Source organism: Oncorhynchus mykiss, chromosome 6 (assembly GCF_013265735.2).
Source record: "Oncorhynchus mykiss isolate Arlee chromosome 6, USDA_OmykA_1.1, whole genome shotgun sequence".
NCBI lineage: Eukaryota > Metazoa > Chordata > Actinopteri > Salmoniformes > Salmonidae > Oncorhynchus > Oncorhynchus mykiss.
The window spans coordinates 77,888,805-77,906,516 of NC_048570.1; the positions used below are offsets into that span (position 1 = coordinate 77,888,805).

General features: G+C 40.1%; 1 protein-coding gene across 1 annotated transcript in view; it reads right to left on the reverse strand.

The window, feature by feature from the left end:
* Positions 1–9,770: 9,770 nt before the first annotated feature.
* LOC110526616 (sodium-dependent noradrenaline transporter) overlaps positions 9,771–17,712 on the reverse strand; it is a 54,851-nt gene continuing 46,909 nt past the window's right edge. The window contains exons 11-14 of the mRNA XM_021607732.2: positions 16,430–16,530; positions 13,822–13,989; positions 12,621–12,695; positions 9,771–12,204 (exon numbers count right to left, since the gene is read on the reverse strand). Coding sequence (XP_021463407.2) covers positions 12,181–12,204; positions 12,621–12,695; positions 13,822–13,989; positions 16,430–16,530 — 368 coding nt within the window. The 3' untranslated portion in view covers positions 9,771–12,180. The remainder of the gene's footprint in view (positions 12,205–12,620; positions 12,696–13,821; positions 13,990–16,429; positions 16,531–17,712) is intronic.

Below are 17,712 nucleotides of genomic sequence, written 5' to 3' on the forward strand. Positions count from 1 at the left end.
TGTACGGGCTCAGGAGAGACCAAGGTCGAGAGCCATGCGTCCTCCAAAACACAACCAAGCCACACTGCTTCGTAACACAGCACACATCCAACCCGGAAGCCAGCTGCACCAATGTGTCGGAGGAAACACTGTGCACCTAGCAACCTGGTCAGCGTGCACTGCGCCCGGCCCGCCACAGGAGTCGGCCAAACCCTAACCCGGACGACGCTAGGCCAATTGTGCGTCGCCACATGGACCTCCCGGTTGCGGCCGGCTGCGACAGGGCCTGGGCTCGAGCCCAGAGTCTCTGGTGGCACAACTGCCACTGCGATGCAATGCCTTAGACCACTATGCCACCCGGGAGGCCCCTCATTTATCTATTTTTAACAACACCTTCTCTGTTCTCTCAGAGGCTACATCCATCAAGGAGTCTTTAGCTGCCTGCCATCAACAGGAGGAAAGATCTGTCGGTCACATGGATTAATCTCCGCCAATTGGATTATAAGTAGAAAACAAGGCTTGGATATTAAGAGGAGGTAAACCTAAAAAAAAGTCCTTATTTTCTCCCCAATCGCATTAGCTCTGCACAGAGCCAGTAATTAGGAGGCTGTCTGTGAACTTTTATTGGCTAAAAAATGTTGATAAAAGTTTGTGGTTTTGACCTTTTTGCTGCATTACCTTAAGACCCAACGGGAGGTTCAGAGGCAGGCAGAGATAAGACTGAACGAAATGGAATGGCAGACGATGTCAGGGACAGATCACCAGAAAGAGAGAGAGGGAGAGAGAAAGAGAGAGTGAGGGATAGAGAGAGAGAAGGAGGGAGAGAGCGAGAGGGAGAGCATGATAGAGAGAGAGAGAGAGAGAGAGAGAGAGAGAGAGAGAGAGTAGAGAGAGAGAGGTAGAGAGAGAGAGAGAGAGAAAGATGGAGGGAGGGAGGGATAGAGAGAGAGAGAGAGAGAGAGAGAGAGAGAGAGAGAGAGAGAGAGAGAGAGGTAGAGAGAGAGAGAGAGAGAGAGAGAGAGAGAGAGAGAGAGAGAGAGAGAGAAAGATGGAGAGAAAGATGGAGGGAGGGATAAAGAGAAGAGAGAAGAGAGGAGAGAGAGAGAGAGATGGAGGGAGGGAGGGAGGGATAAAGAGAAGAGAGAAGAGAGGAGAGAGAGAGAGAGAGAGAGAGAGAGAGAGAAAGATGGAGGGAGGGAGGGATAAAGAGAAGAGAGAAGAGAGAGAGAGTGGGAGAGAGAGAGAGAGAGAAAGAGAGAGAGATAGAGAGAGAGAGAGAGAATGGCAGGCATCTCCTGTAAATATTAATGGAAGTGTCCAATAATGGACTTCTAAATAAAATGAAAGACATCCTGCTTTTTGAAACGGTGTTATCTTCCACTCACAGCACTTTTCCCCCATTAGGTACCCAGCGGTACGGGTAATAACCATGTCACCTGTGTTGATAACAGTCTACTTTATGGCTGACAAAACCCCTCTGATATGACAATTGCCTACACATTGTGTTTGGTTCTTATTGTTGTCATAATGGGGAAAAGGCCCAACCTAAGACTGAGGCAACTGAGACGCAGTATAGAAGGGCACATGAGAAGAGCATGTAAGTCCCTCATTGTCTACACGGGGAATGAATTACAGTATATTCCTCATGTTGTTGCCAAAAGAAACCATGCAGTGTTGTTAATAAAGGATTTTCTCAGTTTCAGCTTAGGTCTTAATCCTTTGGCTTCAAAGTCTCCTGCTACTTAAAGGAACCCCCTCTCAAAGAAAGACAGTTCTCTCAAAGACTGACTGTTCTCTCAAAGAAAGACTGTTCTCTCAAAGACGGACTGTTCTATCAAAGACTGACTGTTCTATCAAAGACTGACTGTTCTCTCAAAGAAAGACTGTTCTCTCAAAGACTGACTGTTCTATCAAAGAAAGACTGTTCTCTCAAAGACTGACTGTTCTATCAAAGACTGACTGTTCTCTCAAAGAAAGACTGTTCTCTCAAAGACGGACTGTTCTATCAAAGACTGACTGTTCTATCAAAGACTGACTGTTCTCTCAAAGAAAGACTGTTCTCTCAAAGACTGACTGTTCTATCAAAGACTGACTGTTCTATCAAAGACTGACTGTCCTATCAAACTGACTGTTCTATCAAAGACTGACTGTTCTATCAAAGACTGACCGTTCTATCAAATCTCAGACTGGCACAGATTCTCAGCCTCCATCTCAAATGGCCCCCTGTAGTGCACTACTACTCGTACTTTACACTACAGTAAGAGACCTGTCGGTGTCATTTCAAAACGGATGAACTGTGTATGGTGGCCGTGAACATGCCTGAATGCAGAGAGATAAACTGTAGCATTGCTCTCCCAGGAACATGTACTGAACAGCAGTCTGGGATTACCTGAGGTCATAAAGGACCATGGTACACCCCCGTTGTTACAGCACACCACCCACTCCCCTGACCTGTCACACGCCATGTTTGTCAGTTAAATGTAATGTTACACAATGACTGGCTGTACATGCGTTAATCAGCCTTATTTCCCCTTCATTTGATTAGGTTTATCACACCGTGCCACGGTGTTGATCTCTGCACCAGCTGCAGATCTTTGCAGGACATGAAACTGTCAACATGGGCAAAAAAAAAGAGGTTAGCATATTTCTTTGACGTTAATGAGGTGATCAGGCAGTGGAAGTGTCAATGTGGGCGAGAAAGATTAACATGCTCCTGGCCATTACTGTGTTAGATATAACTACTGTACTGTGTTAGATATAAGTACTGTACTGTGTTAGATATAACTACTGTACTGTGTTAGATATAACTACTGTACTGTGTTAGATATAACTACTGTACTGTGTTAGATATAACTACTGTATTGTGTTAGATATAACTACTGTACTGTGTTAGATATAACTACTGTACTGTGTCAGTCATAACTACTGTACTGTGTTAGATATAACTACTGTACTGTGTTAGATATAACTACTGTAATGTGTTAGATATAACTACTGTAATGTGTTAGATATAACTACTGTAATGTGTTAGATATAACTACTGGAATGTGTCAGTCATAACTACTGTACTGTGTTAGATATAACTACTGTACTGTGTTAGATATAACTACTGTACTGTGTCAGTCATAACTACTGTACTGTGTTAGATATAACTACTGTACTGTGTTAGATATAACTACTGTAATGTGTCAGTCATAACTACTGTACTGTGTTAGATATAACTACTGTAATGTGTTAGATATAACTACTGTACTGTGTTAGATATAACTACTGTACTGTGTCAGTCATAACTGCTGTACTGTGTTAGATATAACTATTGTATTGTGTTAGATATAACTACTGTACTGTGTTAGATATAACTACTGTACTGTGTTAGATATAACTACTGTACTGTGTTAGATATAACTACTGTAATGTGTTAAATATAACTACTGTACTGTGTTAGATATAACTACTGTACTGTGTTAGATATAACTACTGTACTGTGTCAGTCATAACTACTGTACTGTGTTAGATATAACTACTGTACTGTGTCAGTCATAACTACTGTACTGTGTTAAATATAACTACTGTACTGTGTCAGTCATAACTACTGTACTGTGTTAGATATAACTACTGTACTGTGTCAGTCATAACTACTGTACTGTGTCAGTCATAACTACTGTACTGTGTTAGATATAACTACTGTACTGTGTCAGTCATAACTACTGTACTGAGTTAGATATAACTACTGTACTGTGTCAGTCATAACCTCTGTACTGTGTTAGATATAACTACTGTACTGTGTCAGTCATAACTACTGTACTGTGTCAGTCATAACTACTATACTGTGCCAGTCATAACTACTGTACTGTGCCAGTCATAACTACTGTACTGTGTTAGATATAACTACTGTACTGTGTCAGACATAACTACTGTACTGTGTCAGTCATAACTACTGTACTGTGTTAGATATAACTACTGTACTGTGTCAGACATAACTACTGTACTGTGTTAGATATAACTACTGTACTGTGTCAGTCATAACTACTGTACTGTGTTAGATATAACTACTGTACTGTGTCAGACATAACTACTGTACTGTGTCAGTCATAACTACTGTACTGTGTTAGACATTACTACTGTACTGTGTCAGACATAACTACTGTACTGTGTAAGACATAACTACTGTACTGTGCCAGTCATAACTACTGTACTGTGTTGGATATAACTACTGTACTGTGTTAGATATAACTACTGTACTGTGTTAGATATAACTACTGTACTGTGTTAGATATAACTACTGTACTGTGTTGGATATAACTACTGTACTGTGTTGGATATAACTACTGTACTGTGTTAGATATAACTACTGTACTGTGTTAGATATAACTACTGTACTGTGTTAGATATAACTACTGTACTGTGTTAGATATAACTACTGTACTGTGTTAGATATAACTACTGTACTGTGTTAGATATAACTACTGTACTGTGTTAGATATAACTACTGTACTGTGCCAGTCATAACTACTGTACTGTGTTAGATATAACTACTGTATTGTGTTAGATATAACTACTGTACTGTGTTAGATATAACTACTGTAATGTGTTAGATATAACTACTGTACTGTGTTAGATATAACTACTGTACTGTGTCAGTCATAACTACTGTACTGTGTTAGATATAACTACTGTAATGTGTTAGATATAACTACTGTACTGTGTTAGTCATAACTACTGTACTGTGTTAGATATAACTACTGTACTGTGTCAGTCATAACTACTGTACTGTGTTAGATATAACTACTGTAATGTGTTAGACATAACTACTCTGCTGGCATTCATATATACATTGAGCTTTGATCCAGAGGGAGACTCCCTTGTCTAAGACTCTAGATGTTGATGTCTATGTAGCTACATATGGAATTGTTTTTACTTGGTCATATAATGGACCATTTATCATTAGTAATTGTTTGACTATTTTAGCTTTTCAAAATATATTACAAAATGATTTAATGAAATCTGGCTTTACTGCCATTAGCACTGAGAAACGCATTGAATAACACATTCATACATTAAAAAATACATTTAATAATGAATCAGAGACAGGAAACAAATTAATGATATTAGTAACCCTGGTTCTCTGTGCAAAAAAAATCACTATTCACTTCCATACATTTTTATGGCAGAGTCACAAGATGACCTTCTAACGAGTGCTGTGAATCTCACAGGCGCCGTAGATCAAAACAGACAACATGTCCGAACTGGGTCCAAATAGAGAAGACCTGTTTTCGGCATTGTTCTTAGTCTCACAAACATCGCTGTAGCTCAGCCGCCTTCCACCGCAGAGGTTGAACGCCTCTACTTTGAACTACTTATTTTAGTTAAGTTGTGCAAGTCATAACTACTGTCCTGGCAGGCTGTCCTGGCACGCAGTACATCAGTGTGTTATGGGTGTTTCCAGGGGGAGAGGGGTTACATATACTGGCTAGAAAACAAAAAATACATGAACAAAGACCGGTGGTTCTCTATGTCACGGCTCTATGAGGTGTCTGGAGGGGAGACTACTTCAAGAGTCTCCTGTCATGAAGAAAGGCTGTAGTTCTGTAGAGCAATTTAAAACCCTGCTCTGTCAGATATAACAACTGTCTGAATTATTTCTCTGTTTTATCTCTCTCTCCAATGCTCTCTCTCTCCTTATACTGAGCACCTCTATCTTACTCTTGCTCTAGCTCACCCTCCACCCCCCTCTCCCTCTCTCTAAACTGACCACGTCTCCATCTCTTTGACTCCCTCTTTCCTAAGAGTCATAGCAAAAAAAATGACCCTTGGCCCACAGATTGACAAGCCCCTAGTCTCTGTAGGTGTGAGCTTTTCAGAAAGAGAGAGAGAAAGGGGATAGGGAGAGAGAGAAAGAGAGAGAGAAAGAGAGAGAGGGGGACAGGTACAGAGAGACAGAGAGACAGAGAGAGAGAGAGAGAGAGAGAGAGAGAAAGAAAGAAAGAAAGAAAGAAAGAAAGAAAGAAAGAAAGAAAGAAAGAAAGAAAGAAAGAAAGAAAGAAAGAAAGGGGGACAGATACAGACAGAGAGAAAGAGAGAGAGGAGGGAGAAAGAGAGAGAGATGGGGCGAGAGAGATAAAAAGAGAGAGGGGAGAGCGAGAGAAAGAGAGAGTCTTAAAAAGCACTGCACAGTCACACGTGATAGTTTTTGGGGATCCCTCCAGAAATGTGTGCATTAAAACCATAGAGCAGTTTGGCAATAGGCATGCAGGAGAAACAGACAGGGATTATGTACTGTTCTGGATCCCACACCTGCTGCTGATTAAAAACAATAGCAGCATAGCCGGCCAATCAGCCGATTGCAGAGCGAAGCTCAGGGACAGTGGCACAAAGCTTTGGTCATTGTGTGGTTTGGGGTATGACATGGGCACAGAGCAGCCGCACATGAAGAGAAAAGAGACACGACAGCAGAACACCACAGTTAGCTACAGTACTGCAATGAGAAATCCCTGCTCAGCAGAAAAAGAGGAGAACACTGTCAAAATACTGTCAAAGAGCAGCATCAATCGTGTTGTTAAATTTACACACTAAGCATCTGTTAACTTCATGTTATATGTGGAGAGTGCTAAAACTCTGTATCGTGTTAACTTCATATTATACGTGGAGAGTACTAAAACTCTGTATCGTGTTGACTTCATATTATATATGGAGAGTACTAAAACTCTGTATCGTGTTAACTTCATATTATATGTGGAGAGTACTAAAACTCTGTATCGTGTTAACTTCATATTATATATGGAGAGTACTAAAACTCTGTATCGTGTTAACTTCATATTATATGTGGAGAGTACTAAAACTCTGTATCGTGTTGACTTCATATTATATATGGAGAGTACTAAAACTCTGTATCGTGTTGACTTCATATTATATATGGAGAGTACTAAAACTCTGTATCGTGTTAACTTCATATTATATGTGGAGAGTACTAAAACTCTGTATCGTGTTAACTTCATATTATACGTGGAGAGTACTAAAACTCTGTATCGTGTTGACTTCATATTATATATGGAGAGTACTAAAACTCTGTATCGTGTTAACTTCATATTATATGTGGAGAGTACTAAAACTCTGTATCGTGTTGACTTCATATTATATATGGAGAGTACTAAAACTCTGTATCGTGTTGACTTCATATTATATATGGAGAGTACTAAAACTCTGTATCGTGTTGACTTCATATTATATATGGAGAGTACTAAAACTCTGTATCGTGTTGACTTCATATTATATATGGAGAGTACTAAAACTCTGTATCGTGTTAACTTCATATTATATGTGGAGAGTACTAAAACTCTGTATCGTGTTAACTTCATATTATACGTGGAGAGTACTAAAACTCTGTATCGTGTTGACTTCATATTATATATGGAGAGTACTAAAACTCTGTATCGTGTTAACTTCATATTATATGTGGAGAGTACTAAAACTCTGTATCGTGTTAACTTCATATTATATGTGGAGAGTACTAAAACTCTCTATCGTGTTGACTTCATGTTATATGTGGAGAGTACTAAAACTCTGTATCGTGTTGACTTCATATTATATGTGGAGAGTACTAAAACTCTCTATCGTGTTGACTTCATGTTATATATGGAGAGTACTAAAACTCTGTATCGTGTTAACTTCATATTATATGTGGAGAGTACTAAAACTCTGTATCGTGTTGACTTCATATTATATATGGAGAGTACTAAAACTCTCTATCGTGTTAACTTCATATTATATGTGGAGTACTAAAACTCTGTATCGTGTTGACTTCATGTTATATGTGGAGAGTACTAAAACTCTGTATCGTGTTGACTTCATATTATATGTGGAGAGTACTAAAACTCTGTATCGTGTTAACTTCATATTATATATGGAGAGTACTAAAACTCTCTATCGTGTTGACTTCATATTATATGTGGAGAGCACTAAAACTCTCTATCGTGTTGACTTCATATTATATGTGGAGAGTACTAAAACTCTGTATCGTGTTAACTTCATATTATATGTGGAGAGTACTAAAACTCTGTATCGTGTTAACTTCATATTATATGTGGAGAGTACTAAAACTCTCTATCGTGTTGACTTCATATTATATATGGAGAGTACTAAAACTCTGTATCGTGTTAACTTCATATTATATGTGGAGAGTACTAAAACTCTCTATCGTGTTGACTTCATATTATATGTGGAGAGCACTAAAACTCTGTATCGTGTTAACTTCATATTATATATGGAGAGTACTAAAACTCTGTATCGTGTTAACTTCATATTATATATGGAGAGTACTAAAACTCTGTATCGTGTTAACTTCATATTATATGTGGAGAGTACTAAAACTCTGTATCGTGTTAACTTCATATTATATGTGGAGAGTACTAAAACTCTGTATCGTGGTGACTTCATATTATATGTGGAGAGTACTAAAACTCTGTATCGTGTTAACTTCATATTATATGTGGAGAGTACTAAAACTCTGTATCGTGTTAACTTCATATTATATATGGAGAGTACTAAAACTCTGTATCGTGTCCAGTGATTCCGATGCCTTTGAATCATGGATACTAGATCTGATAGACGTGAGATTTGTTTGACTAACTTGTTATTGTTATTTTATTGTACTATTTTTCCTTTAGTTTATTTAGCAAATGTTGTCATACTTTCTTTTTTTTTACTCTACATTGTTGGTTAAGGTAAGCGTTTCACGGTATTCAACACATTCGACATTTGATTTGATTTGCATCAGTCTGTGTAAGTTGAGAGAAATGAATAGGCTTTGTTGTTGTTCTAAATGATTCACCTCTGTATAAAGCTAGTGCCATTAGCTTCTCTTTGTACTGTATATCCTTCACTTGTTGCTGAGTGAAAAATTGAAAAATACATTTAAGGAACCTGCATTCCTCTCTACTCTTGATAATATGCTATGTTTTTGCACCGGCAGAGACACTTCTGTATCTGTGTCAGTCAACGCTGCAGAATATATATCCCGACGAAACATAAACAATACAATTCCCACATAGCTTAACTTCAAAAAAGAACTCTGAGAATAAACGCATGATGCAGGGAGCTGGAGCCTCCAGCAGTGAAAACTGAAGTTTATTATTTTCTTCTGTTGAAGTACAATAATGCAACACTTGCTGAATCAGTGGAGAGAGAGAGAGCGAGAGAGAGAGACAGAGGGAGAGAGAGTGAGAGAGAGAGACAGAGGGAGAGGGAGAGAGGGAGAGAGGGAGAAAGAGAGAGAGAGAGAGAGATAGAGAGAGAGGGAGAGAGAGAGCGACAGAGGGAGAGGGAGAGAGGGTGAGAAAGAGAGAGAGACAGAGGGAGAGAGAGAGAGCGAGAGAGACAGAGGGAGAGAGAGAGAGCGAGAGAGACAGAGGGAGAGAGAGAGAGAGAGAGAGAGACAGAGGGAGAGAGAGAGAGTGAGAGAGAGTGAGAGACAGAGGGAGAGAGAGAGAGAGACAGAGGTAGAGAGAGAGAGCGAGAGACAGAGGGAGAGAGAGAGAGAGACAGAGGGAGAGAGAGTGAGAGAGAGAAATGTATGTATCTGCTCCCTTCCAGAAGAAGAATCCCCTTTACCTCATCAGAGAGCTCCAAACATCCCCCTTTCTGGTTCCTCTATTATCTAAACCCCATGCACTCATCCTTTGGCTACGTACAGTCTACCCTCTCTAACACAACACAATGGACCGGGAATTCAATTCCATTCACAGAAGCTTATTATCCCATTCTTCCAACAATAAATCAATGCTTATACCCCCATCTGTGTGTGTAGAATAAGTCTTTATTATAATAGTGTGCATATTTTGACTTCTTCATAGATAGTTGTCACTCACGTTCAACAGGACTTTTGTATTGTACACAGTGTTCTGTAAACGTAGCTCAGGTAATGCCAGGGTTCTACATTCACGTTGCAAAGTCACCCCAGTTACACTGGAGAACACATCTGTAAATAGATTCATCTTACCTACATCAAACACAATGATATAACAGGAACAGTGGACAGTTACGTTTAAAATACTTTACATTCACGTTTCGTTTATAAACAATTTGATAAATACAAGATTAGATATATAACAAAAGAATATATTTATATATTTTTCCATGTCTTATACTCCACATACAATATAATTTTTGTGTGTGGCTTGCTTCCTGCCATTAATGTTATTTCACAATAAGAAAAATTAAATTAGATTTCAACTCCATTTGAATAAATAAAGAAACAGAAAAGAGAAACAGAACAAAATGAAAGACAAAAACATCTCTAAAAAAAGGGGTGAACAGTTTGGCACTTCCTTGGTGGTGAACTTTCTTTAAGTCAAGCTTGAAGGCTTCAACAGATGACAAAGTAACATATAAGTACACCATACATGATTTAACACAACAATCATTGTACAATGAATGAGGCATTTCAAACTTAAAATACACTAGCTTTCCTTCCACACACACACACACACACACACACACACATAGACACACACACAGACACACACACACACACACAGACACACACACAGACACACACACAGACACACACACACACACACACACACACACACACACACACTTTGAAGGAGAAGCTCCTGATTTCCCTCACCCATATGGACCACAAAAGAATGCATTGGAAAGATGCAACATAACAAAGAGAACATTATAGAAAAAGTAAAGAAATCACTTGTTTTGTTGAGTCTACCTGTGTTAGTGCTGTCAGTCAGTTAAGCTTTTGATAAAACAGGGCATTTCTTGCATGCCTGAAAATGTTCCCTAAAACACTAAGAGTGCTTACTATCCATAGAAAACTGAAACAAGTACTTCTGTTAAAGACTTCTTTCAAGTGCTGGATTCAACTTAATTTAATTAAAACCTCCCTTTGTGTCTTCACCACTGTTTAATACTACTGTTTATCCACAAGCACGGCAAAGGCAAATCATTGGATCAAGGGTACAAGCCTCTCTGAAGAGGATGCTAGTACTATGCAACACATTAAAGTTGGTACACACAGTACCATTAGTAACCATAGCAGGACAATGTAGACCTCTACTCTGTGTAAAGGCCATGTGTAAAGCATAAGGACGACCACTAGCAAGACAAAACACTTCTGAGTCTCAACATAAATTGTTCCCTTTTCTGTGAGACAGGTGACAAAAGCTTCAGATCTGTTTCAGGTAGGTTTCAAAAGATGGAGAAGGCAACTGGGAAAAACCTCTACTGCTGTAAGATGAATATCTAAAGGACATTGTCATTCAAACTGAATTAATAACGTATGTTGGTAACCATAAAGTGTATCTATCATCCACGAGCTCTGATCTGCAGGAGGATTCCTGAGTCGTCGGGCAAAACCTTTCTGTATGGACCAATGAAAACATTTACCTTTCTGTATGGACCAATGAAAACATTGACAGGTTCTGAAGTGTCTAGCTTGATAAGGCACTGACACAGTTGAGCTGCTGTTATCTAGAGTAGTGACTGGGGACCTACTCAGTCAGACATACAAAGAGGGCAATGAAACTAGATGTCTTCCCTTTCTCATTCACCTAAAAGCTTGAGGGTCCTCTTTGAAAAGAATCAAGAAGATAAAAAGCAATGTGAGTCATGTTTGTCTCCCCCTGCCTAGAGCATACATGATGACAGAAGTGGTCATTTGGTACTTTTTGACTTGGTGTAAGTGTCTAACCCATGTATAACTAATGTACACAGAACAGTCGTCGTAAAAAAAACTACTGATATGAAAAACAATAACTGTGTCCATGAACACAGAAAACACCTGTACATGCTCTGCATGGAATGTCTCCATCTTATGAGTTGTATATATGTTTAAAAAATGACGACGATGACGATGTCACATGGTAAAACGTTTTCAATAAAACAATACTTCAAAAGCAAAAACATGGAGGATATTGAGTAGACTCTGTAGGCAGAGGTTGATGAGAGAATCTGTAGTCACTCGACAGAGAGAGAGAGGGAGATGAGGGGCCGAGTGGAAAAGAGGGGATGGCAGGTCACAGGTTGGGTCAGAACCAACAGAACACAAAGAGGCAGAAAGGAGCATGGCGTTATCCCTGTCCATCCTCCTGTAGCAGGAGGCTCAGCAGCAGGAACATCTGCCGTCGAAACACAATGACTCCAACACCCCGGAATTGTGAGTAGTGGGGAAGGTTGGGTGACATCAGGTTGTCAGATAGCCAACCAGTGCTTGAGCTGAAATAGAAAAGGGTGAATTTGATAACGCTTCATTGCCAATGCAGTATGGAGCATCATTAGAGGTCACATTCATTCATAGTTTTCCATTCTAGTCATCACTCTGTCTACCTCCACTATACCTCTATGTTTTCCAGCCCTTACAGATGTAGAACCTTAAACACACTACAAGTTTGCATTTCCTGCTGTGAAAGAAAATGGTCAGCAACAAAAGAGTGATCAAATTGAGTTTTAAAAAGGTTGTCATTTTCACTTTAAAATGTCAGACTTAATTTGCCATAATGAAATATATATCAACTCCTACGAAAATGTCCATTCATTATAATACACATAATAATTCAAATGTCCTGTTGCTGCAGGACTATTTTCCTGCTCTAGCACACTGGCTCAAATGAAGATCCAACATCTGTACTCACCGTGAACTGTCTGATGGTAGCTCCCTCCGCCACCAGATGATGTTCGTGTTCTGGTGTGATGCAGTAGGCGATCCTCTGGAAAATAAGCCATTACAGTACATTATATTACATAAGTCATACCTTACAATAAACACAGTCTTACACTGCATAAAACAGAATCCAGAGAGTTTAGATGCACATTGTCCCAAGCACAAGAGACATGATCCTGAAGCTTGTAATAAACTAGCGTTTTAATCTATGGTCACAGTTTATTCTATAGATCCACCATTTCCTCTATAGATTAGGAACTTCCAGACAGCTCAAATACGTCGAACAGCGTTCTGATTCTGATGTGATCAGGCTGGACTGGATGTACACTGTACTGTAGTGTGTACTGCATGACCTCTGATGTCTCTTCCAGATTGCCCCCATCTTCATATCTGACTGAGTGCACTTGGTGTGATAACAGTATGATAAACTGTGATCTCAGCTGGAGGAAAAGCATGGGAGATAGTCATGGAAGGAGTCTAAACACTGCCAAGATATCAGAAGGAAATGCCACGAGGAGTGAGTAAGAAAACACAAGGTAACACTGTTTACTGCTCAGGAAGATAATCAAAGCTGTGGAATGTTGTTTTTATGATTGTACTGTACACTGTTCAGTCTTTGAACCCTCAAGATCTCTAACCAGCGTCCCAAAAGTACTGACATCATCAACCATCAACCATTGAAAAGGAAAAAGTCCGTTTATGAGTGAGTTCAATGTCAAGCCGTGAAGACTCCAAGCTAAATGCCTGCCATTGATCTAAGATTATCTTTGCATAAAATAAACACATACTATCCCAGGGGGGCAACCCTGGTTGAAATTACGTCATAATCTGGTTATAAGGATGGCATTTCAACCAGTTTTGACCGCTGGGATACAGATAAGAGGTTGCTATTTACCACAGCATTCAAGCTACATGACTTTAAGCTACAGTACATACCGTACCTGCCAACATTAACACACTACATGTTAAAATGTTTTTTCATGTATGTAAATTGTAAAGTCTTTTGTCTGTAATGTATTTTATGTTATATGTCGGACCCCAGTAAGACTAGCTGTCGCCATTGGCGTTGGCTAATGGGCATCCTAATAAATCAAATCAAATCAATCTAAGGTTATCTTTACATAATATAAACAACAACCATGCAGATGAGAGGGATTTGTTTTTCCACTGACCTGTTTGAATGTCCCTGGCATACTGAGGAACTTGTAGATGGCGTAGATGGGCACAAACATCATGGAGGACAGAGCTACCCCCCAGCCAATCACATTGGACCATGAAGGAAAGACATAGTCATCATAACTCAGGCCCGTGGACGTCACGATGCTGGCTATCACCACGACCTGGGGAAAGGAGAGAAACAACAGAACAGATACGTCACCACATAAACTGGGGACAGGTGAAACAACAGAACGGTTAGCTAGGTCACCATATAAACTGGGGACAGGTGAAACAACAGAACGGTTAGCTAGGTCACCATATAAACTGGGGACAGGAGAAACAACAAAACGGTTAGCTAGTTCACCATATAAACTAAGGACAGGAGAAACAACATAATGGTTAGCTAGGTCAGCATATAAACTAAGGACAGGAGAAACAACAGAACCGTTAGCTAGTTCACCATATAAACTAAGGACAGGAGAAACAACAGAACGGTTAGCTAGGTCACCATATAAACAGAGGACAGGAGAAACAACAGAACCGTTAGCTAGTTCACCATATAAACTGAGGACAGGAGGAACAACAGAACGGTTAGCTAGTTCACCATATAAACTGAGGACAGGAGAAACAACAGAACGGTTAGCTAGGTCACCATATAAACTGGGGACAGGAGAAACAACAGAACGGTTAGCTAGGTCACCATATAAACTGAGGACAGGAGGAACAACAGAACGGTTAGCTAGGTCACCATATAAACTGGGGACAGGAGAAACAACAGAACGGTTAGCTAGGTCACCATATAAACTGAGGACAGGAGAAACAACAGAACGGTTAGCTAGTTCACCATATAAACTGGGGACAGGAGAAACAACAGAACCGTTAGCTAGGTCACCATATAAACGGGACAGGCGAAACAACAGAACGGTTAGCTAGGTCACCATATAAACAGAGGACAGGAGAAACAACAGAATGGTTAGCTAGGTCACCATATCAACAGAGGACAGGAGTAACAACAGATCCGCTTGGTCTTGATAATGGCTATCTCCACAAAGTATGAAGAGGAGAAAAAACAAGTGGTTATAATATTCCCAACGAGACATCAAACAGAGCTTCTGTAGAAATAACGAATACTCCTCCTCCACTCCGCCACTGTTCATTTTGACAAAAAAATTAAAGCATTGCAGAGATTAAATTGAGTTGAATAGAATAGACTAGGGCATGGTCGCTCCCTCTGGGGTTTGAACATACTGTAATAGACTTTCACTGTAAGTACTCTGGTTCACCAGGCTGCTGTAGACTAGAGACTGGAGGCCCATCACCACTGAACTGTAGCTCTGTAGCTTTGTAACTGTTGCCCCAGAGAGCAGCAAACATCACTAGTAGTTATAATACAACACTGGAAGGTCAGGGAAGTGTCTCTTCCTCGTCTACAACTGAATATCAAAGGCCAACAACATTCTTCTATGTCCTTCTTCTACAAATGCCATCTATGCAACAGCCAAAGTTGCGTGCTATCTTCCTGACATCTGCTGTTTCTGCCTTGCTTCTGGAGGTAAGGCTATCAGAACCATGGTAGCATACACTACACGTTAAAACTAAACAATGATAGCTCCCCTCAGACATAAGGTTTAAAGATCATGGTGATATATTGGCTTACAATCTAATCTACCTCTTGTCCTGGTTTTCAATCTTCCTCTGCTCTTTTTATTTCCTGTTTGCCATATAAAACATATAAACTTCCCATCTGGAAGGAAGAATATTGACTTATGACTGATCATAATCAATGTAAAAGCATTAAGGGAATAGCATAATTTCCCACCAAGACAAATCATTTGCTTTTGACCTATCTATACAAACCCATACAGTATCTGTGCTTCATTGACATAGCATATTTCTAATATTATAAAATATAGAGACCTACACATCCTTAACTAATTCCTAGTGCACTGAACATTCTGTAAATCAATATGTTCAGTATGTTGTAGTTCAATCAATCAATCAAATGTATTTATAAAGCCCTTTTAACATCAGCCGATGTCACAAAGTGCTGTACAGAAACCCAGCCTAAAACCCCAAACAGCAAGCAATGCAGACGCAGAAGCACTGTGGCTAGGAAAAACTCCCTAGAAAGGCAGGATCCTAGGAAGAAACTTACAGAGGAACCAGGCTCTGAGGGGGACCCAGTCCTCTTCTGGCTGTGCTTGGTTGAGATTATAACAGTATGGCCAAGATGTTCAAATGTAGTTATATTGTAGTTTAATCCATTTTCATGCAGAGTTCATGTGATGCTAATCTATTCTTGGAGATACAGTACTTCTAACATTTATAAAAACATAACAGGAAAACATATTTCCTGTGGCAAATTCCAAATTGCTGGCACATAATAGGAGTTTAAAAAGACTATAGTACAGTATATAGCAGCCAGAAACAATTAAGAAACCTCTGTTGTGAATTTCCTCATTTCTTCCTTCAAGCACAATGACATACCATAGATCATGATTCATACCTTAGGCTTGTGTCAGGTACTTTGCCCTCCCATCCCTACTCCCAGCACCATGCCAAAGGCTTCCACCCCACCCCAGTCCACCAACCAGCCCTTTCTTGCCCCCCCGGGGGTCTCACCAGTAGGAAGGTGGGGCTGACAAACTTCCAGCACAGCCTCCAGTAGAGACCTGGCTTGAAGCCCATCATGCGCTCGATATCCTCACTGAAGCGGTCCACGCCTGGAGAGGAAACACAGGACAGAAGACCAGGGCTTGAACTCACGCACACAGAACCAGACCCATAAACCCACTGCAGATCTGGGTTCAAATAGTACTTGTTTCCTTGCAAATACTGAAGCTGAGCTTGATTGATTGAGCTTGCCCGGTGCAATACAACCAATAGTCCCGAAAGTATAAACCCTGCCCATCTGGTACTATGGGAAGGTTGAATCAAACACTCAACGTACTTGAAAGAAAACAAATACTATTTTCACCCAGGTCAGACCCCCAGTCCGCTTTGCTTCTGATGTCTCAAGTTCACAGGAGAACTAATGCTCCTCTCATCAATTTCCATACATAACAGGTGGCTGAGAAAGAGCTTCATGGCACACAACTCCAATTTCTTGTATAGTTGTGAGTTCACACAGCAGTAAAAATGCAGCTCAATGATATCTGTTTCATAAAAGTCTCTGAGCCTTCCAAGTATGTTATATTATAATTTCACACAGGGTTAAGTCTGCCTATAAGGAGATGGACTGTGTCCCAAACGGCACTATATAGTGCACTACTTTTGACCAAAAGTAGTACACCATATAGAGAATATGGTGCCATTCGGCACACAACCATGATGTTTCTATAGCTTGGGCATAATGTTTCTTTATCAGGGCAGCCCAGGCCTGTTAACATCTACAAGAAGACCCTCTCCTTTTATCTCCTCCCTAGAACAGCTCAGCATCTGGCGTGCTCTGTCTGTCTCACCTCCTCTTGAGGCTCAGTTTCAACAATTAATGCTGACTATAAATCATGGTGTACATTGATGGGCAAGTCATCTTGTCGAAGTACAGTATTATCTCTGTGCAATACATAAAACACTAAACAGACTGCATACGACTGTTCACACACCATATAATCATTCACTACTCTCCCTCACGCAGAGAGATGGAGATCTATTAGTGAAGAGAGGCAGTCTAGAAGATTAGAGGAGGGAGGGAGTGTAGGGAGAAATGGAAAGAGGAGTATTGGGAGAGTTGGAGATCGATGAGTGAAGAGAGGCAGTCTAGAAGATTAGAGGAGGGAGGGAGTATATGGAGAAATGGAAAGAGGAGTATTGGGAGAGATGGAGATCTATGAGTGAAGAGAGGCAGTCTAGAAGATTAGAGGAGGGAGGGAGTGTATGGAGAAATGGAAAGAGGAGTATTGGGA